Source organism: Pezoporus flaviventris, unplaced genomic scaffold, assembly GCF_033815535.1.
Source record: "Pezoporus flaviventris isolate CSIRO_AGI_PZ_B2104156 unplaced genomic scaffold, CSIRO_AGI_Pfla_v1 ptg000046l, whole genome shotgun sequence".
NCBI classification, from domain to species: Eukaryota; Metazoa; Chordata; class Aves; order Psittaciformes; family Psittacidae; genus Pezoporus; species Pezoporus flaviventris.
This window is the reverse complement of record NW_026892594.1, coordinates 2,722,984-2,744,415: the sequence shown is the minus strand read 5'-3', so window position 1 is coordinate 2,744,415 and position 21,432 is coordinate 2,722,984. Positions and strand designations below refer to the sequence as shown.

Genomic DNA, 21,432 nt, shown 5'->3' with positions numbered 1-21,432 from the left:
TGTGAGTACATGTGTTGTTTCTCCTCTGCCTGCACACATACGATATTGCCCTGGATCCACTCCAGTATATGCATGCTCTTACCAACTGCCCCAGACCTACCATTAGCTGCAATATATATCCAGTCACTTGAGATTACTTCCAAGCTAATGGCTCAGAAAAAGACTTTCCAAGAGCTACTTATGATTGCACCAGACAGCTGGAATATTTCATAGGCGAATATTGCAATGATCTGTTTGCGCTTTGGGAGCTGTTGGAGGAAATGCCAGCAGAATTAGAGCTATGTCCCCTCTGCAGCTGTAGGGTGGAGAATGAGTGCTTTGCAGTACATAAAGAGACTGGAGATGCAGGTTTGGGGTTAAAGCATGATAGAGAAATGTGGATGGACCTTCAGGACATCATACCACTGCATGGTCCTTGTGTTTTGGACTTCTGCTTTAGTTAGTCATCACAGAATCATAGGATGGTTTGGGTTTGAGATGGAAGGGACCTTAAAGATCTTGTTCCAACCTCTTGCCATGTCAGCTTCCTAATACCAAATTCTATGAATCTCTGCAAAATTTCTGACTCTTTCTCAAGGTTTGAGAATCTGCAAAGATTCAAAGGAAGTTTTCCTTATTTTCCAACAGTTTTCAAGACCTCAAAGCTGAACTTTCAGATTGAGCTGCTCATTCTGTCTCTCTGGATGCGGTTTCACAGCTTCAAGTGGTTTTGGTGGGCTCAAAATACCAGCATCAGATAAATCCAAGCATGGTGGAAACCTCCACCTTGGAAACATCAGAATAAGCCTGGCACTCCAGCAGTCCAACAGAGTACCTTGGGGACAATCCCCCTTATTTGGGACTGATGAATGACAGGAAGATGGGCCAAAACACAGTAAGACGGGTTACTTCCAGTGGCATCTGGGAATAACAGATTCTACCCAGCCTCTGTTTTCACATGCATGGACATTGCCTTAGGACTTGTCTATAACATGCAAACATTTTGATTCTTAACCAAATATAACTGAAAATCATTTCTTGCTTTCTAGGAATATAACCCACCCGATTATTCTTATTGAACCTGACCATGGAGGTTGGATTTTCCGCCTTTACATATCCCCTTACCTTCTCTGTCTCATTTTCCTCCTTACTTTCCCCAGAATAAGTCCCAAGCCACCCTGAAAAGGAACTCATGTTAACTAAGACATGGTGACTGAGAAATACTTACAGAAGGAGGAAGCTGATAAGGATGGAGCGCTAATTTTCAAGGCTCAGATCTGCCCTGCTGTGTGCCTTGTGACCATGAAAATGGTGCACATCATGGCAAAGCATCCTTAGACAGCAGACAAAAATCCCTTTAGACTGCAGGAATGATTTGCCTCTCTTGCTTTCTCCCCCTTCCTCTGCTCCTTTTCTCTGTGGTCTTTCTATTCTTGTACCTCCTCTTTGTACCTATCCCTCAGCTCTTCCTTTGTCACAGTCAGCACAATAGGAAACCTGAAGAACACCATTATCCTGCAGGTCCTTCCTCCAAGCCTTGCCTTCATTCTCTTCATCACTTAATGGGACAGTTCCAAACTGTGTGTAGTCCAGGCTTGATCGTGCCTCCTCCTTGAGCCTTCAAAGGGGGAAAGCTGACAGCTACACAGGCTTTTGTTTGCTCTATGGAGATTTCTTTCAGCATGCAAAGTCAGCCAGGAAAACAGAAGAGCATTAGTCTGATGAAGTCAGTGGAGTCTTGTACACTAACATTGTCCATGTCATGCTGCCAGAAAGCATGAACTACAACCTGCCCCCTTCCTTGACCTCCTGTCAGCAGAGCACAAACCACTCTGGGATCATTTAACATCTCCTCCTCAGCCAGGCTGGCCAGAGAGGCTGTTTCAAGACAGTTGGGCTCCTTCGATTTCATTCACATTGCCCATTTGGGATGCCCTGGAGCATCTTGTCTCACCTTTAGCTGCTCCTCTAGAAGCCCAAGGTCTCATGAAGACTTCATGTCACATCAACCAGCCCTGTGTTGGCAGGTCAGATGCTATGGGGCTCCAGCAGACTATACACTAGTGATTCATGTCCACATTGACTACAGTGAGACTCTGATGGCCTGCTCAGATGTTGTAGATACCTGAAACTGTGTGCCCAACTTTGAAGGCCACCATAGCCTCCCATGGCTTTGAAAGCCACCATAGCCTTCTGGACTAGCATCAGGACTCTGATGCCCTGCTCAGATGTTGTAGATACCTGAAACTGTGTGCTCAACTTTGAAGGCCACCATACCCTCTCTAAAGGTGCCTGTGGCTTTGCTTGACCCAGCATAACTCAGCCCTCATCAACCCAAAGAGAAAGCAGTAAAATAACCCAAGGAAGGGTACAAGAGGGAATACCCCAACTTCTTGCAGATCCATGACTTACATCCGTGATCTTGGGGTTGGTGCATTTGCCCTTGGTGCTGGAGAGCTCCAGCCACTGGCTGTCCTGGGCTGGGCAGTGCTGCTTCAAGGTGCACTGGTTCTGTCCCTCACACCAGCCGCACTCGAAGTCTGGGTCAGCTTTAAGGCAGAGTCCGCAGCTATCCCGCATGGCCCCACACTTGTACAGGTGAACTGCAGGGACAGGAAAAGAGAGAGGACCTCAGAGATGCTGATAGCACAGAACAGTGGTGGGATGAAGGCAGAATGAAGAGTGAGAGAGGGGAAGGTGCTCAGTGATGCATGATGGGACCTCTCCAGAGGGATGGATAATTGGGGAAAAAATGTTTACATCCTTCTTGAAATTATAGAATTATTTGGGTTGGAAGGGAGTTTAAGATTATCCAGTCCCAACACCTTGCCATGGGCAAGGGCACCTTCCACTAGACCAGGTTGTTCTAAGCGCCATCCAGCCCCATTGAACAGAAATAAAACTGCAGTTGTCAGAGTTATTTCCTCATGAAAAGGGTATTTGGAAGCTGAGAGAAGATAGCAGTGTAAACATGGGCTGTGCCATTCTGCTGGATGCCAGGGCTAGACAAGGGTCTCCAGCCTGTTGCGTTTACTGTGTGGATTTAACCTTCAAGAGCCACTGTTTTGGGGAAGTACCATGCAGGATGTTTTGCATCCAGAGTGGCTGTTTAAGACATCAGAGAAAGACCTCACAGAGGTGGGTGCAGGGGAGAAGGACAGGAAGGGGTCATACCATGGGGAGAAGAGCTGCCTTCTGTATTGCTCTCCAGCTTCAATGTGGTGTTGGTGAAAACCTCACCCACCACCCCTCAGCATGAGAGTGGGTTTGAAATGGTGTGAGAGTAACAAGGGAGTACCTAATTGGGAGAGATGGAGTGGAAGAAGATGTGGAAAGTGTCCAAGAAAAGAGAAGGTAAAGCAAGGGAGGGAGAAATGTCTGAAGGATGGTGATATGAGAAGAAGAATCTATGGATCTGAGCTGTAAATGCAGAGCATCCAGGTTGCCTGGGGAAAGGCTTCAGGGTAGCTGAGGGTGATGAACATGAAGGAAGAAGACGTGAATGGACCATCCATCTCAAGCAAAAATGCCTGCCTTAGGGTCATGGCTGGATGTGCAACATCCCTCTGTGAGGGGCACATCAATCCTGTGGCAGTTAAACAGCCAGGCTCTGGACAGGAGGTAGATTTGAGTCCTTTGCTATGATCACTGTATTTTGTTCAGAGTTTTCCCACTGGTGAGCTTCAGCCCTTCTCCTCCCCCTCTCCCTTCCCCTCTTCATCATTACATTGCCTCTGAGCAGAGCATGCCCTGTCTCCTGGCATGTTGAAGAGCATGACTGCAGGAGAAATAAAGAGGGGGAGAAAGCTGGAGAAGGAGAAGCATAAAAACAAGACACAAAAACGTGGGGAGAAGAAGGAGGCGAAGATGATGAAGGAACAGGGGAAGCAACACAAGTGGGAGGGAGAGTCATACTTGCAAAGAGGGGAAACACATGACAAAAAGCACACCAAGAAATGGTAATTTGAAGAGTGCAGAGAAGAAGTATGTACCAGACAGCGCTGGGAGATGGTGGCAGCTTTGTTAAGTGTAGGGAGCGATGCAGCCCGTTGCTAAGGTTACCACTTCCAAGGACAAGTTGAAATAACTCTTTACCTTTGTTCTGTGCAGGGTTGTCAATGTTGAAATTCCCGTTCCACACGACTGTCAGCTCCACCGGCAGGCTGTTAATCTCCATCCCTTCGTAGGAATACTAAAAGTGGAAGAGGAAAAACAAGAGAAACCCCAAACCGGGCTTAGATGGTGCCCTCAGGTGGGGAGGAGAAGGGATCAGGCAGGTTGTGAACAGGAGAAATGGAGCTGTCAGCTACCTCCCTAATCGCCATTACCGGGATGCTCTCAAAGTTGTGGTGCTCAATAGAGCACGCCCTGCCCCTCTGAACACCCTGCTTACCCATTAGGTGAATGTTCCATTAACAAAATAGAACCAACCAGGTTGGAAAAGATCTTTAAGATCATTGAGTCCAGCTGTTCCCCAGCACTGCCAAGGCCACCACTGCCCCATGGCACTGAGGCCTCGTCTCCACGCTGTGTGAACACTTGCAGGGACGGTGACTGCAGCCCTGCCCTGGGCAGCCTGTTCCAATGCCTGAGCACCCTCTGGGGAAGGAATTGTTCCTCAGCTCCATCTAAACCTGCCCTGGGGCAGCTTGAGGCCGTTTCCTCTTGTCCCATCCCTTGTTCCTTGGGAGCAGAGCCCAGCCCCTCCTGGCTCCATCCTCCTCTCAGGCACTTGGAGGGAGCCATCAGGTCCCCCCTGAGCCTTCTCTTCTCCACACTGAACCCCCCAGGTCCCTCAGCCCTTCCCCATCACACTTGTGCTCCAGACCCTGCACCAGCTCCATTGCCCTTCTCTGGACTAGGGACCTGCTGCCACCTGCCCTGATGTCCAGTGCCATCACAGCAGTAGTTGATCTGTGCATATGATGGGATTTATCTTAGAAATCTAACTTCTAGGTATTGAGCACAGCTCTGAAGGATATTTTGCCAACTCTTGGGTGCATCACTAAGGTGTTCATTATGCACTGTGGTTCTACCATCCACATATACCTCTGCTGTGTACTCCATGGACGCTGAGCATGTATGTAAGGTTATCTAACCTAGTGATCATATAATCCCAGACTGGTTTGGGTTGGAAGGCACCTTAAAGCTCATTCAGCTCTAAACCCCTGAGATGGGCAGGGACACTTTCCACTAGAGCAGGTTGCTCCAAGCCAAGTCCATCCTTGCCTTGGACACTGCCAGGGATGGTGATGCATTGAACAACTCCTGGAAGCTGAGTGAGGTCTCAGACAGCATATCATGGAAATACCTTTAAAAGGGGAAAAGAGGAGGTTCTGTGTAATTATAAACCTGTCAGCCTAACTTTGCTCCCTAGAAAAAAGTACATCAAATTATTAAACAATCAATTTATAAGCACCTGCGAGATGATAAGGTGATAAAAATCAGCCAGCATAGATTTATCAAGAACAAATTGTGTCAACCCAATCTAATTTCCTTTTTTGACAGGCTTAATGGCTCTGTGGATAAAAGGGAAGTAGCAGATGGGCTTTATCTTAATTTCAGTAGAGTATTTGCTACTGTCCTACAAGAGAGCCCCATAAACAAACTAGGGAAATATGATCTAAAAGAAACCACCATAAGGTATATGCCAAAGATGCCAAAAATAAAGAAGTCAGATAACTCAATGTCAGCATGGGAGGGTGTTTTAAATGGAATATTATCCTGGGTCTGACATTATTCAGTATTTTCACTACTGACTTGGATGATAGAGCACAGATTCCACAAATGACACTGTTCCAGAAGAGGGTGCAAGAACACCCAAAAGCTGGGTTAAGAATTCAAAACAAACTTGACAAATGATAGAGCCAGGCCAAAATCAACAAAGTGAAATTCAATACAAGCCAGTCCCAACTGTTCTTCAGTAGGAGAAATCAATGCTAACAAGTAAGAAATTGGAGTGATTGGCCAGTGCTGCGGGAATGGGTCTGGAGACTACTGAAGATCACAAACAGATTGTGAATCAACAATGCCGTATTGCTGCCAAAAAAACCCAAGCAAATCTCATTTGGGGATGTATGAGAGTTCGTTCCACACATAAAGCCCCAGGGGGTAGTTATTTTTCCCTTCTCAGAACCAGAAAGACGTCAGCTGGAATAGGAGATATCCAGTTTCCAGGAAATACATATTAAGCAAGTCATAGAAATCTTCAGAGAGAGTTAAACAGACTTAAACAAACACTTGTCAGGCACAGTCTAGTACACAGACCTGGCCTTAACAAAGGAAATGGAAGTTGATCTCTGGAGGCCCTCTCCACTCAGACAGCTCCCTCACACATGGTGCTTAGTGTATTTTATAGGCTAGAATTTGAGTTGCCATCAGCCAGTTCACACAGGGTTCACCCATTTGTCCGTCACATCCTACTGCCCACCTCCATTAACAGCTTCCATCCAACACTTCACCAACAGGCAAAAAGCCTCACAATGAGAAAGGAGGTCATAGAATCAAAGAATCAGCCAGGTTGGAAAAGCCCTTTAAGCTCATCCAGTCCAACCGTTCCCAGCACTGCCAAGGCCACCACTAACCCATGGCACTGAGGCCTCGTCTCCACGCTGTGTGAACACTTGCAGGGACGGTGACTGCAGCCCTGCCCTGGGCAGCCTGTTCCAATGCCTGAGCACCCTCTGGGGAAGGAATTGTTCCTCAGCTCCATCTAAACCTGCCCTGGTGTGGCTTGAGATGGTTGCTTAAGAATGGTCACAACGCAGGAAGGCAAGAGACATTTCAGGTCTCCTACTATTACTGGCCACATAAGGATCTACCCTCCTGAGATCAGGCATCTCCCCCTGCACTGGGATCTATAGCAGGACAAAATCCTACTTTTAAAGAAAGAAATGTTTCTTCCACTACAAGGTTACACATAATTCAGTGAGTTGTCTGATTTGGTTGGTTATATCTTAGACTGCTAAAGAGCTCCCCATCACTTAAATCTCAGCGTGGTTTCCCAGAGAGATGTCAAAGCACTGAGCCTTTAGAAGCAGGTTTTTCTGTATCCATTAATTGCCATATAACAGGGGAGTAAATCGTAGATGGTGATTTCTGCCCATTAGAGCAGAGTGAGCGTTAGTTACATGGTAATTTCTCTTTGGACAAACTAAACACAATTAACCACTAATCTGCAAAACCCTGTGATTACAATCTGGTTGTAGGGTATTTATGGGTATGAGCCTGGTGGTTACCATGGAAGTAAAGAGCAGCTGCAGGTTAGCAGAGCCCTTTGCAATAGAGCTGCACCCGCCAGTCTCATTCAGAATTAGCATTTCTATGACACTTCTTGGTGTCACTGCCAGCAAGATGTAAGATGATGCAGAGCCGCTTGGACTCACAACACTGGCTTTTCACAGCTTTATGGAGCTGGAAGCAAGGGTGAGGAGACAGGAGTAGGAAGGAGAGAGCCTCAAAAGTAGAGAACAACTTATCTTCTGCCACTCGGGAGCTTTGCAAGCTCCTGCTTTGCACAGCACTTTGTAAATGCTGACTGGGAATGGGAAAGAGAATATGTACAGAACCACTGGTCACCCTTCAGTAGGAAGTTGAGCCTGTAGGTGCCTGAAAAACTGCTGCTTTCTGCCTCAGCAGAACCTCATGTGAGTGTATTGGGATTTAGCTGTTAGCAGAGCCTAGACAAGGCTGCCAAGGGACAGGCAGCTGGAGTCCCCCAGAGCCTTTCATCCCGCTGTGGATCCAAGAGCCAGCAGCATGAGCCCAGCTGGGATTTCAGATCCTATCTGCCTGTGACACCAGGGGCAGACATATATTAGACTTGTTAACTCAGCAGACTTGATCCAGAACTGGAAAGAGATGAGAGGAGTAAACAAGGGGATCCCAATGGATGAGCATCAAGGATGAAGCCAGCTGAGGGCTGAAATGAGGATGCTCACGCTGCCATGCCCAGCCTCAGACATCTCATGGGCTGCACGGCAGTGAAACGGAGCAATTTGCAAAGCAACAGCGAGTAAATGCTCCGTCCTCTTCAGACCACAGGAGCTGCTAACTCATTGTGACCCCTGTTCAAAGCCCACTGAACTCACTAGGAGGCTTTGAAAAGGATTCACTCAGCTGTAACAATAAGGAGGAAACATGTTTCAGGGAAGAAAAAAGGGATGGTGTATCGATCTCCAGGACAGCAGAGTTTCTGGGATACTCCTACTAAGAGCATTCACACCATTAGGGCTTGTGTGTCTACATTGCCTTGAACAACTTCCTTCAGCACAGGCAAAACTGCTCAAAAGATGTAACTCTGACCCCAAAGTCTGCCAAATCTGGATTCCTGTTATGCAAATCAAGTCAAAGCAGAAAATTACATGTAATTTGGAGGCCCAAACTGAGAAAGAAAGGTTGCCTTCCCAGAAAGGCAGGCTGGCTCTTACCAGGAAATGCCAAAAAAAAGCTGCTAGAAGGAGCTGTTGCAATTCACAGGAACAATGTTTTGAACTCCTAAATCCCAGTTCTTTGTCTCCTGCAACACAGGCTGAACCCATCACCTCGCTTGGCCATTGTGCCATGTTGGTAGTGGTTTAACACGTTGTCCACAAGCCACTCTAATCCCATCAACTGTTTGTCTCATGGAAGTTCATTATCCTAGGACCGAGATCACAAGATCAAGGCTCAGTTCTACAACAGCTTTATTAACATTAGCTGCTTTCATGAAACAACACCTCTCATTTCAGCCATTCCTGGTTCTTTTGGGGCACCCAGTTACTACAGGCATCCTGCCTTAATGGAACTCAGCTTTACAGACCTCAGAGCTATGCAGTTTGTGCAAATCCATAGCCATCCCATGCACACCTCTCACTGCATCCTGCTGGGATGCTGTATCACGGGGTAAAACCCTTTGGTAGTTTGGATTGGACAGACTTGGGACAATAAACATAAAGCAGTTACATGATGCTTCCCTTTTGTACCTCAAGAATTTTAGCAGTATTTTAGTGTTAGTCTATTTTCCTGACACCACTTCAGTGATTAGAGCTTGGGCCTGGTGATTCTTGTACCTCTGCACCAGCTTCCTGTGTGATCCTGTGCTAATCTTTTAATCCCTCTTTGCATCAATTTTCCAGCCATAAACTATAGGCGGAAAACTTCTTGCCCACAGTTGTTCCATCTCTTTAGAGTCTTTGCTTCCTGGAGCTGGGAGAGAATTCTGGGTATCACCCAGGACAATACAGCCTACATCATGCTTGGGATTTCTCTGTGATATTTGAATGTAGCTAAATTAATAATAATAATGATAATAATAATAATATGGTAGTAGTGATAATAATAATACTAATAATAATCATCATGCTGCATCGCAATAGCTGAGAAGTGGATGTACAACTCAGCCCTGTGCTTGTCTCTTTGGCCACCCATAAGCGTGTTTTCCCAGGATCTCTGTGAATAGCTCCTCATTTCTTCCCAGCTCTGTGTTCAGCTCTTAGCTCTGTTTTTTAGCATTCCCCCCACTGTGTGAGCCACACCACAGAGTCAAATGCCACTGAGATCTTTAGCTCAAGTGCGATGATGTGACAGATATAACATATTTACTTTTCCCACCCTGAAGTTACACAGCACTTTGAGCTGTAACATCTCGGGTCTCACGACACACAGACCTGTGAATGCAATGAGAAGACCAGAGGCAAATTATCAACAGGGATTTTGCTGCTAGAAATCAGTGTGTGCTGCTTGTGTGTGCCAAGGCCAGGCAATGGGCAGGCTTATACCAAACAAGAACGTGGGCTTAGCCATTGAAACAGGTAATAGTAATGATCATGGCATGGTCAGGTGGGTCATCTGTCCCTGTCCATGTCAGTGGGGTTAGAACTTGATGTTCTTAATGTCTTTTCCAACCTGTCCTGGGTTCAGCAGTAGCAGTCATTTTTCTCCTTCTTAGTAGCTGGTGCAGTGCTGTGGTTTTGACTTTCAGCCTGGGAACAGCGCTGATAACACCGATGGTTTTAGTTACTGCTTAGCAATGTTTAGTCTGAGCAAGGACTTTGTGAGCCTCATGCTGTGCCAGGGAGGAGGGGAAGCCGGGAGGAAGCAGAGACAGGACACCTGACCCAAACTGACCAAAGAGGTATTCCATACCACAGCACGTCATGCCCACTCTATAAACTGGGGGCAGTTACCCAGAAGGGTTAGATCACTGCTCGGTCGGGCTGGGTATCGGTCGGTGGGTGGTGAGCGGTTGTATTCTCTCCCCTTGTTATTTCCCTTATCATTATTATCATTGATGGCAGCAGCAGTGGTTTGTGTTATACCTTAGTTACTGGCCTGCTCTTATCTCAACCCATGGGAGTTACATTCTTTTGATTCTCCTCCCCATCCCTCCGGGAGCTGGGGGAAGAAGGTGGAAGAGTGAGAGAACGGCTGCATGGTTTCTGAGTGACAGGCTGGGCTTAAACCATGATACAACCCTAACTATTCTATGATTCTGTGATTCTAATACTCACCCATCTCCCTCTTCTTCATGCCAAAGGCAGCAATACGGGGCTGACTGCACGTGCTGGGGCTCCCAGTGTTTCCCACTGGGGAGATTGCTTTCCACCCTAATAGATCTAGCAATTTCAGCCCCTCCTGCTGATGTTTTTACTTACTGATTTATATGCCGTCTTAGCTCCCCTGCTTTTCATTTCCTCCCATCACTCTGTGTCCAGGCTGTCGGCAGAGCTATCATAAGTGCAATAGGGACTGGCAGGTAGTGTCTCTCTGAGTGATAATTGCATGCCTTGGGGGGTGTGATAGAGGACAAAGCCCAGAGACTCTCAAACCACTTGACAGGAACAATAATTGTCCCGAAGCATGCTGCCCTGCAGTGACTTATTGCTGTTATCAGAGGAAATATCTCCAGGAAAGACAGGGGTGAGATTGAGCTGGCTGCTGAGCACCTAGTGCTGGCTAGGACATCACTGACACACCATCAGATAGGCTGGTCCCACCTGGGTGTCCTTATAACATCCTTTAACTCAAGTTGGAGCCACTTAGAAAAACATCTGCTTAAGATGGTTCTGATCCCTGGTGTAAATCTGGAGGGACCAGACAGCGGAGAGCAAGAGCTGAGGCTTTTCCCTGATTCTATCTGCTGTGAAAGCAGGGAAACCCCTGCATTTCGCAGAAGTCGAGCTGAATTTGAGCACGTCAGTGCCTAGCGTACAATGGGAGGGGACAGATCTTGAGGCTTCTGAAGGAAAACAAGCCAAGAATGATTGCTTAGTCTAGCATGCACCACCAACAGAAAGATCTGCTGGCAGGATAGCATCCCTTCAGAGACACCATCACAACACATCCTCCCACCCTCCTCTGGACCTTCTCCAAGCCTGCAATGCAGGTGCTACATTCAGTGCCTCATCCAGCAACTCTGCTGAGTAAAAAGCTCTGTCAAAGGGAGCTGATTCAATTTACAAACAAGCTCATAGATCTGTTTCTATAGGCAGGTGACCCTTGGAGCAGAGGCTCATTGTATTGCAGTGGCTCCAGACTGAATGCTAATTCTGGCAGGGAAGGAAACAATCATGATGGAGACATATCTGCAGCACTCCTTCCCTATTGTCTGTGTCCTCTGCCACTGTTCAGAGCCAAGGCTTCTCTGTTCCCTCTCTGTATGTGTGTGAATGTGTCATTCTTTTGTCTGTTTCTCCCTTCCACATCTCCTTCTCCCAGTGTCTGCAAATTCAGAGCAACAATGAAATAACATTTCTCAGGGAAGAAAGCAAAAAAGAACTCAAATCAGAGAGTCCAAGTGCCTTCGAAAGGAAAGAGAAGGAAGGAGAAGGGAAAAGAATAGATGGTGGAGAAAGGGAGAGGAGGAAGAATACTGAAATAGTTTATTTGGTCCAAAATAAGCATCTCTCCTTGTAGAAAAGAGAGGTCCACCCAAACCATCACCAAATATGGGACTGGCGTTCTACAGTCACCATGCAGCAGCAAGGTCATGGAGTGCTTTGCCATTAGCCTGACACTCAGCCCTGCTACACTGTGTAGCTCATGAGTATCTTTGCGTGTCCTGGCTTGTGAAAATTAGCATTAAAATCAATCTAGTGCTTCTGGAGCACTCAGACACCCCATGAGCAAACGCATGGGGGGATTTATGGAAGCGCACGTCTCTGCTCCTAGGGACTAGCAACCTCTTGGAGCATGGGGGTAGTATGGGAATAGTAACTATTACCTCTCAAAACCAGCCTCTTTTATGGGATATCACAAACTCAGATGCTGAGTTCAGGACTGCTGATGCTGCCCGTCCCTTGCTCAGCCCCACTATGTTCAAAATCACCCTGAGGTAGTTTATGATGATGTCTATTTATGTGTGCCAGAGAATTTGCGTCTCTAAAGGGTAGCTGCTCTCTTACTTGCTAAGACTTTTTGGACAGACATGTAGTCACTATGCAGATCCATATAACACCCCTTCAGCCACAACCTTCTGCTGCTGTAAAAGTAAATCCTAATTTGTTTTAAAGTGTAATGCCTTCTTAACTTCTCCAGCCATCCATTCTTACGAAGCGCCAAACCCGGATGCTCACAGGCCGCTAACCAGTAATGAAAATCAGGGGGACAAAGAAATAAATGCAGCAATGTGGTTAGGAAGCTGCTTGTTTGCAACAGATCATAAAGTGTGTGAAGTGCCTGTAATCTTCAGCATGCTGCTTAATGCAGCAGGATATGTTGTGACGGATTTTAACAGGCACTGCCCGGCATGGAGTGGCAGAGCTGCAGTGAAGTGGCTAAAGCCTGTAATTAGCTCTTTGACTAATAAATCATCTCGTAGTAGCAGCAATAGAATGACTCAAATGTACATCTTGGAGACATGAATCTCCTGAAGAGACCACTCTTGCAGATATGCACAGCTGCTGGCAGGTAGAGCACCTCCCATGAGACAGGCTGAGAACACTGGGGCTGCTCAGCCTGGAGAAGAGAAGCTGTGTGGAGACCTCAGAGCAGCTTCCAGTGTCTGAAGGGGGGTACAAGGATGCTGGAGAGGGACTCTTCATCAGGGACTGGAGTGATAGGACAAGGGGTGATGGGTTCAAACTGAAACAGGGGAAGTTCAGGTTGGAGATAAAGAAATTCTTCCCTGTGAGGGTGCTGAGGCGCTGGCACAGGGTGCCCAGAGAAGCTGTGGCTGCCCCATCCCTGGCAGTGTTCAAGGCCAGGTTGGACACAGGGGCTTGGAGCAAGCTGCTCTAGTGGAAGGGGTCCCTGCCCATGGCAGGGGTTGGAGCTGGATGATTTTCAGTTCCCTTCCAACCCAAACCATCCTGTGATTCTTTGATTCTAAGCCAGCGTTTGCCCCCAACAACTTTGGTGCAGTGACACCACCTTTGTGACTCCTGGGCTGGGGGGGTTACTGGTCCTTCACTGCTGATGGGGAAGCAGAGGTGGGCAGAGGCAAAGAGACTAACAAAAGGTCATGTGGTGAATGAGCAACAGGAAGAAAGTTTGACTCAAGCCTTCAGCCTTTCACCCTTCTTTTGACCCATTACATGGTGGTCACCGTCAGACTCTTTATATGGGGTTTTATATGTCCCATCACCAAAACCCCACAGAATAACTCAACTCTCAGCCTTGAGATGAAGACCTGTCCCTCCAGAAACCCTTCTGAATGCATACAAGGATGTGGCACTGTGAAGACAGGGGCAGATTAAACTGATAATAATCACAGAATCATAGACCCATAATGTCTAAGGGTCATGGCTACTCACAGAATCACAGAACTGTCAGGATTGGAAGGGACCTTCTGGAGACCATCCAGTCCAACCCCTTGCCAAGGGAGGGCCACACAGAGTTGATCACACAGGGACATGTCCATGGTGGGTTTGGAATGTCTCCAGAGAGGGAGAGTCCACAACCCTCGTGAGCAGCCTGTTCCAGGGCTCTGTCACCATCAACATCAAGAAGTTCTTCCTCATGTTGAGGTGAAAATTCTTGTGTTTGAGTTTCTGGCCATTGCTCCTTGTCCTGTCACTGGGCACCACTGTGAAGAGTCTGGCACCATCCCCCTGGCACTCACCTTTGAGCTATTGATCTGCATTGATGAGATCCCCTCTCAGTCTGCTCTTCTCCAGATTAACCAGGCCCAGCTCCCTCAATCTCTCCTCATACGAGAGATGCTCCAGACCCCTGAGCATCCTTCTTGTACTGCCAAATATTGGGATCCAAGGGCAGAAGCAACTACTGGTCCTTCCTGGCCCCTGTATCCCTCCCTAGCACGTAGGGCTTGCTCACCGAGGTGTTCTGGCACTGCACGCTGGAGCTGTTGAACCTCAAGGCAGGCACCCTCTGCTCATTGCCCTGGATGTTCAAGATGCACTCGTAGCCCCTCTGTCCCGACTGTGGTTGAGGCAGGTTCTTGGCTTTCAATGTGATCGGCTTGATCACCTCCACCGGCACCAGGATCTTCCCTGCCTGCAGCAGCTGGGGACAGTCCTAGGGAGAGAGAAGACAAAGCACCAAGTCAGCACATGGATTTCCCAGCCCCAGGTGGGGTCCTCTGATGCTTCTCCACCTTCTCCCTTCACGCTTTGCTTCAGCCCATTACAAAGCCTTTGCACCTCCCTGGGCCTCAGCCTATTACAAGGTATTCTAGGAGCATGACAGGAAGGCTGAGATAAACAGGTAGGAAGGATTTCTTTTACAGACCATCCTTTCCTATCTCCCTTGTTCACCCTACAGACTTGCAACCTTCAGGATCCAAGGAAGCTACCTCTGGTGCTTTTTAATACCTGTTCCATTAATCAGGTAGCTGGAAAGCAATCGTGTTCCCTCCAGGAACTTAGCCCAGTTGCAACACCATGACATGAGAAGTGAATAAAGCACAAATCTGAGCATAATTCCTTGCTTGGAGGCACAGCTCCAGCCAGCTCCAGCAAGGCAGAGGCTAGGCTGTTAAAAAGAGAGTTTGTTTTGGCTTAGAAGGGGACAGAGCATTTATTATAGATGGATCCAGCTCCCAGGAAACAACTGTTACACAGCGCGTGGAGATCCCATGGAAAGGCTTGTCACCAGCTCACTAAAGGAGCAATGCTGAGTGTGTGCTGCTAATCCAGTGCCTCACAGGGTGAGGTTTTGGGTACCTGAAGTTGCAATGCAGAAGGCTGTATTCAAAGTCTCATTAATAAGCATAGAGTAGCAGCGCACTGCTTCTTCGTGGTGTAATCAGACAACCAGGAGCTGCCAAATCCATGTATTCCAGTAGGCTATCAACTCTTCAGGAAATGACCGCAGCATTTGCCTGGCTAATCCAAGGCAGTTTGATATTAAAACCCCACTGCAACAGGCTACAAAACATAAGCATGCCAAATGCACAGACCATGCTGTCTTGCTCACTTTTGAGTGGCTGGATGTCCCCCCTTTTAAGTCTTTTCCTAGATGCCAAAAGGAAGCCTGTCCCCTCTTTTTACTTCTCTGCACTGTATTGGGCATGCTGTTTGTTATCTGTAGAGCACCACGGTATCATGATGGTGCAGCCACCCTGTCCAGAGAACAGCACCACTTCAGACTGAACTGCTCAGTGGTAAAGTCAGATCCAGCCGGTGCATGCAGAGACAGGAAACTTCCATAAAGAGGTGCAAGTTTAATCTGCAGGTGTGGGTAATGGACAGCAGGAGAAGAATCACTGATCTGGGGCTGGAAAGGAGGGAAAGGGACTGAAGGGTTCAAAAGTGGAATTTATGGCTTATGAGAGCCTGGGAACTGGTTAGAGCAGATGGTGGAAGCATCTTACTGAAGCAAATAGCTTAGGAAGATAAAGAAATGGATTAGGCGTGTAACATCTGCAGTTATGCCAACCAGGAATAGAATTACAAGAGCCATCAATCATCACACTGCGGGTGTGAGCTGATCCATGGCCAGGGGCAGGAAGAAAATCCAGTAACCACATAGCACATTGCTGCAGTGAAGTCCAGAAGCCTTCCCCAGTCTCCTGGCTGGATGATGTAAGGATTGGAAGTAGAAAGCCGGTGTGGTACTGCATTGCAGTAATGAGCTTTACCACTATGATACTCTGCAGCCTTGGGGATGCTGGCGCCGAGCAGTACTTCAACAAGCAGTAACATATGAGGAGGCTTCACAAAGTCGAGCCTATGAGTGGTGGATGTTGCTCTATGCCTCATCAGGCACAAGACACAGTGTAGAAAGAGGCTGTATGGGACCCCTGGGGAGTGCTTGAGGAGCTATACCCTGTTCCAATACTCCAAGCTCTTGCTGTTGTTCTGCCCTGTGACATTGTCTCAAGGGACAACCACTAATACTGGAATATAACTACCACTAATGCTGGAATACAATGGTTAAGGTGTCACAGAAGTGTTTGTCTTGACAAAAGGGTAAGGCTTGACAGTCTAGAAAGCCTTTCTAACCTCAGGTTCAATGGTCCTATCGTATCAAGGCACACCAGTGTTAGGATTAGGTGGAGGTTTAAGTAGCTACTCAGCATGAGAAAGTGAGGCATAATCTAACCCTGGGTGACTTAGAGTTATGAAAATGCAGAGGGCAAGGGAATGAGGTGGTCTAGGCTGTGCAAAAATATGAGTGAGAGCTTCCAGCTCTGATAACACCAGCAGGTAACATCTATAAATACCATTTGGGACTGCATGGCTTCAACAGCCCCTGACCCTGACCCTTCATCTTCCCAACATGTCCTGGGGCCTCTGAATCAGCTCCCTCTCTTTCTCTTGGCATAAGGAAAGACCTTGGCAACATCATCTCATTTTTCTTCCCTCCCAGCTATAGGAGTTGAGAGAGAAACGCATTGGCACAGGGAATCAGTGGGACAGGAGGATGGGAAAGCCCTATCTGCTGCTGAGCAGCCATTTCCCAAGAGTGGGCATTTTGCTTGATGTCTGTAACATCGAAAAGCCTCTGAAGGGGGCTAGAGGATGGGGGCTGGAGATAGTCCACTACGTTACCTGCAGGCCAATCCCAGCTCTTCAGGCTGGTCTTTCTTGTCTAGCTTTATCCTGTCCCCCACCACCACTGGTGCTGTAACCTTTCTGATAACACTTGTTTCAAGTTCATTAACAAGCAGTGATTGCAGCAGCCCCAAAACAGGATTCGTTTGCATATAAAAAGCTTTGCAGTGATGTGAGGAAGTTCATTATAGATAATTGAAGAGGCAAGCGCCATAAAGAGGAAATCCTCCCAATGTGGCTTTATCTGATTGACCTAATGTTCTTTCTAATTGAAACAGGGAGGGGAAAAGGCAATTTCATTGGGTGATGTACTGCATAAAACCTCTGAGCTTGGACTAGGCTCTGGGTTTGAATTCAGATGTGATATTCATTTTGCAACCTGTGACAAGCTTTGGGTGCCTGGCCAGGTATGTATTTAGAGAGCAAAACATCAGCCTGCTCAGAGCAGACCCTGGCACAGGATCCAAGCAGGAAGATCCTTTAAAAAGAGTTATTCTGGGCATTTTCCAGCAGAGGCAGTTTCTCTTCACCCTTCCTCTGCAATGGACATCACCTAGGTTGCAAAAGCAGAGTTTTCACATGATGTAGGGGAAATAAAAGCATCCACTGCCAACAACTGTACCGAGGAAGGGCACAATCCCACCCCTTTTGTCTTTGGTATATAATAAATGAAGCCTTTCTCCTGACTCCAAGGGGAGCTGGTTCAGATTCCAGAGGAGCTCAAATCCAGCTTAATCTGTACCAGAGCAACACATATGAAAGTGCCCGTTTTTTGATTCATTCTGTGTATGTAACGTCATTCTATTCCTTAAATGCTTTCAAATCAGTCTCTTTACAATAACATCCTCCACCCTTGCAATTACTTGTAGCGATGTACACCTCAAATCACCAGTTGTCAAGTAAAACACTGCATGAAATGGACTGTACTCATTGGGTCGATGGTAGTTTCATTTTCTTTATTTATAACTCCTCATAGAATGTCTGCAATTGTGTTTTGCTGTAACTTGCTGAAATAATGAAGTCTCAGAAATGCGAAGCTTTTCTCTCCTTTTCTCTCACATACGTGTTATGGCCCTCATCACAGCTATACCTGAGTGAGTCCCCAGTGAAAGCCATCATGAGAATTCTTCTAAAGAGGACAATGAAACCTCTCTGAGGCTATATGCTCTTAGCCCTGAACTAATTAGTTTGCTTCCTTTATGGTGCTTCATACATATATACCTATGATTTTGTGGAGATTTTTTTTCCACTATAAGCTGAAGACTGACAAGATACTCACAGTTATCATCCTCTCCTAGGGATGAAGCATGTTAGCATCTTTCTTTTACAATGCTGTAATATAGCATGAGTTTTCTTCTAATCTTATTTTTCACGGTTTCAGTCTCTGTTACTGCTTATAGCCAGAATTATGACCCCAAGGGTCATGAAAGTGTTTTCTGTTTTCCAAAAGCAAATGAGTCTGATCTACTCTGAATGGTAGGCATCTTACATGGGAACAGCAAAACATCCGTGAATCATAGTATCATAGAATCCCAGACTGATTTGTGTTGGAAGGGACCTTAAAGCTCATCCAGTTCCAACCCCTGCCACAGGCAGGGGCACCTTCCACTAGAGCAGCTTGCTCCAAGCCCCTGTGTCCAACCTGGCCTTGAACACTGCCAGGGATGGGGCAGCCACAGCTTCTCTGGGCACCCTGTGCCAGCGCCTCAGCACCCTCACAGGGAAGAGCTTCTGCCTAAGAGCTCATTTCAGTCTCCCCTCGGGCAGGTTAAAGCCATTCCCCTTGGCCTGTCCCTACAGGCCCTTGTCCAAAGCCCCTCTCCAGGTTTCCTGTAGACCACTTTTTAGGTACTGCAAGGTTTCTATAAGGTTTAATACAATGACCCATCCACCTATCAACAGTCTCCACCTTACACTGATGTCACAGTTCACTTGTCTTTCCCTGTGCATCTCTTGTTATTCCAAGCATTCAAGTGAGGGAATCTTTCTTACTTTTCCTTCGTACCAACCCCTCATGATCCCTGGATCTCTGCTGTCTACAAAAGGAAACTAGAGCTCACTAATGCTGACTGCACTGCAGGCGTCCTTGGCAAGATAAACTCAACTTTTGGCAATGGATGTTCACCTTTCCTTTCCCAGATGAGCAGCATTCATCTCCATTTAGGACCACCACCAAGTCTTTGACTACCTACTTATCTCAAAGCATACAGATCCCCTTTTCTCCTGCCATTAAAATCCATTTCCTCATTTTCAACCTCAGGGGCTTTTAAGATGTATTTTTCAATATCCCTCATTCATCAACCATCTTTGTGCCTTACCCAAGCCATCTTGCCTAGAAGGAACATGACGTCAAAGTGAATCCAAGTGAGGACCATAACTTACTCACTCAAGTCCTTTGGGATGCACAAGAAATGACACTCAGATTGCTATTTACTCACATATGATGTAAATACAATACATCTTTTGTTTCTCTGCTCTGCTGAGCTGCAAGGTACTGTTTTCCTTGTGCTCCCTATGGCTTTCCCATCCTCCCACTCTGCTGTAATCATACCAAGAGGGTAAGGGATTAAGTCTTGATTAAGAGGGAGTGAGAGGCAGGGATTGCGTCTTTATAAAGATATCTACACCACAGCATCTGGATGATCTGGAAATTAGAACCAAAAAACATTAAAATCAAAACAGAACAGGGAAAGAGAAATGAAGGGAAGGAAGGAGAAAGAGGAAAGGGGAAAAGAGGAAGAAAATAATGGAGTTTTTTTCATTGCTTTTAGGGGACTCAGATTTCACCTGGATAAAAAGCAGGAAGGCAGCAAGCTGGCAGATGAGAGGCAGCAGGGACTGCCTGGAATATGTTCTCTGAACTTCTCTCTCACACCTCAGCACAGCCACCCTGGGTCAGGGCTGTGATATCACCCAAGCAAACCGGAGGCTTGTTCAGAGCAGCAGCCCTGTACCGCTGCAGACAGACGGCTTCAAGCTCCAGGGCTGACAAGCTGCTTCCTTCGATGAATCACTTCTAAACACTTGTGCAACTTCCCAGCCACAGGATTATCTGGAGAAGGGAAGCAGCAGGGAGCACAGGGCATTCCCAGTGTGGGAAGGGAAGGGAAGGGGGTGACTTACAGTCCATGTTGTGTTTACATTATTACACCACTAATTCTTAGCATCATAAAAATTATATTGAAAATTTACACCCACAGTGCTGGGGAATGTTATTAGGTTATAAAACGGAATCAGGTCAATGCTTTGGAGGCAGGATTCCAAAGTCCATAAATTTCTGGAGATACTTCTCCCAAATTTACATGGGCACCGGCAGCAATCAAACCAGCTACAAAAATGCTTCACCCGGTCAAAGAATTTTTTAATGCACCATCTATTTTAGCTGCACTTCCTAAGTTTACAGTGTTGTTAGTTTGATTGATGGCATGCCTATTTATTGTCCCAGCTAAAGTAGTAATACAAGAAGAAAATGCTCTGAACTTTAAAGGCAGCCGCTGAGGAGAAAGCAACAGGATTTATGGGAAGTGTAAATACATGCAGAGCCAGCAAAGGAATAAGTGAGTACTTGCACCGCTGTCACTTCTGGTGGCTCCATTCCAGTTAAGAGTCTTCCATGCACTCAAGAGCAAATACCAGGGCTCTTTTGTCAGGTATAGCATGTGATGCTGGTGCCTGGGAAAGGGTGGCAGGTGCTCAGCCTGTGTTTAAGCTCTGCACACACTAGTTGCTACATACTTCAATGGTGGTTTGCACAGACCCATATACAGATATCACTGGTGGAGGAAGGGAGATCAAGAGATCAATAGCAGATCATTAGCTCAGCTGCCATAAACTCTTGAGTCCCTGGCCTCAGTGCTATGAGTGATGCTGATCACCAAAGAGTGGCTACTCGAAAAGCAGAAGCTGAATGAAGATAACTAACCTCCTCTCACATTGCTCACTGATGGATCCCACTGATCAGAAGCCAAGTGACTCCCCCAAGGCCATGCAGACAGCGTTGGGAAATGACCCAGATCTGCTGAGAGCTTGATCCCAACCTAGTACTATTCTGCCTCTGAAGTCAGTCCACACATCTCTACTGATCAACATTAATGATTTTACCCTCCTTTAATTCTTTATTAATAGAGTCTGTCTCAGATGGTCCATTATTTCACAAGGATCAAGGTCAGGCTGCCATAATTACCCAAGCACCACATTTATCCTTGTTAAATAGAGACACAACGTTAGATTTCTCTCAGCCCTTTGTTGCTTTGACTCACTCTCAGAAGGAAAAGTAATGATCCAGAGAGCAGGAGCCTTCTGGTCACTGGATGAGAGGAGGGGACTAGTGATAAACATAGTAGATGATTGTGTCAGTAGGTACATCTGCTCATAGGAAAATGGCTACTGGAGGCATGCAAACAGCCTCAGTTCTGGTGTTTCCTGAGTAACTGCCTGGCTTTGAAATGGTAAGGAATACGAACGTGTGCACTGAGGAAGGTGGTGTATGTGCAAGACAGAAGATAAACATGTATTT

The 21,432-nt window shown here is 46.8% G+C and overlaps 1 protein-coding gene across 3 annotated transcripts in view; it reads right to left on the bottom strand.

The window, feature by feature from the left end:
• The window catches only part of PLXNA4 (plexin A4), a 469,295-nt gene that overhangs the window by 81,608 nt on the left and 366,255 nt on the right, over nucleotides 1–21,432 (bottom strand). For all 3 annotated transcript variants that reach the window (XM_061467955.1, XM_061467957.1, XM_061467956.1), the window contains exons 10-12: nucleotides 14,236–14,436; nucleotides 4,075–4,171; nucleotides 2,392–2,582 (exon numbers count right to left, since the gene is read on the bottom strand). In XM_061467955.1, coding sequence (XP_061323939.1) covers nucleotides 2,392–2,582; nucleotides 4,075–4,171; nucleotides 14,236–14,436 — 489 coding nt within the window. The remainder of the gene's footprint in view (nucleotides 1–2,391; nucleotides 2,583–4,074; nucleotides 4,172–14,235; nucleotides 14,437–21,432) is intronic.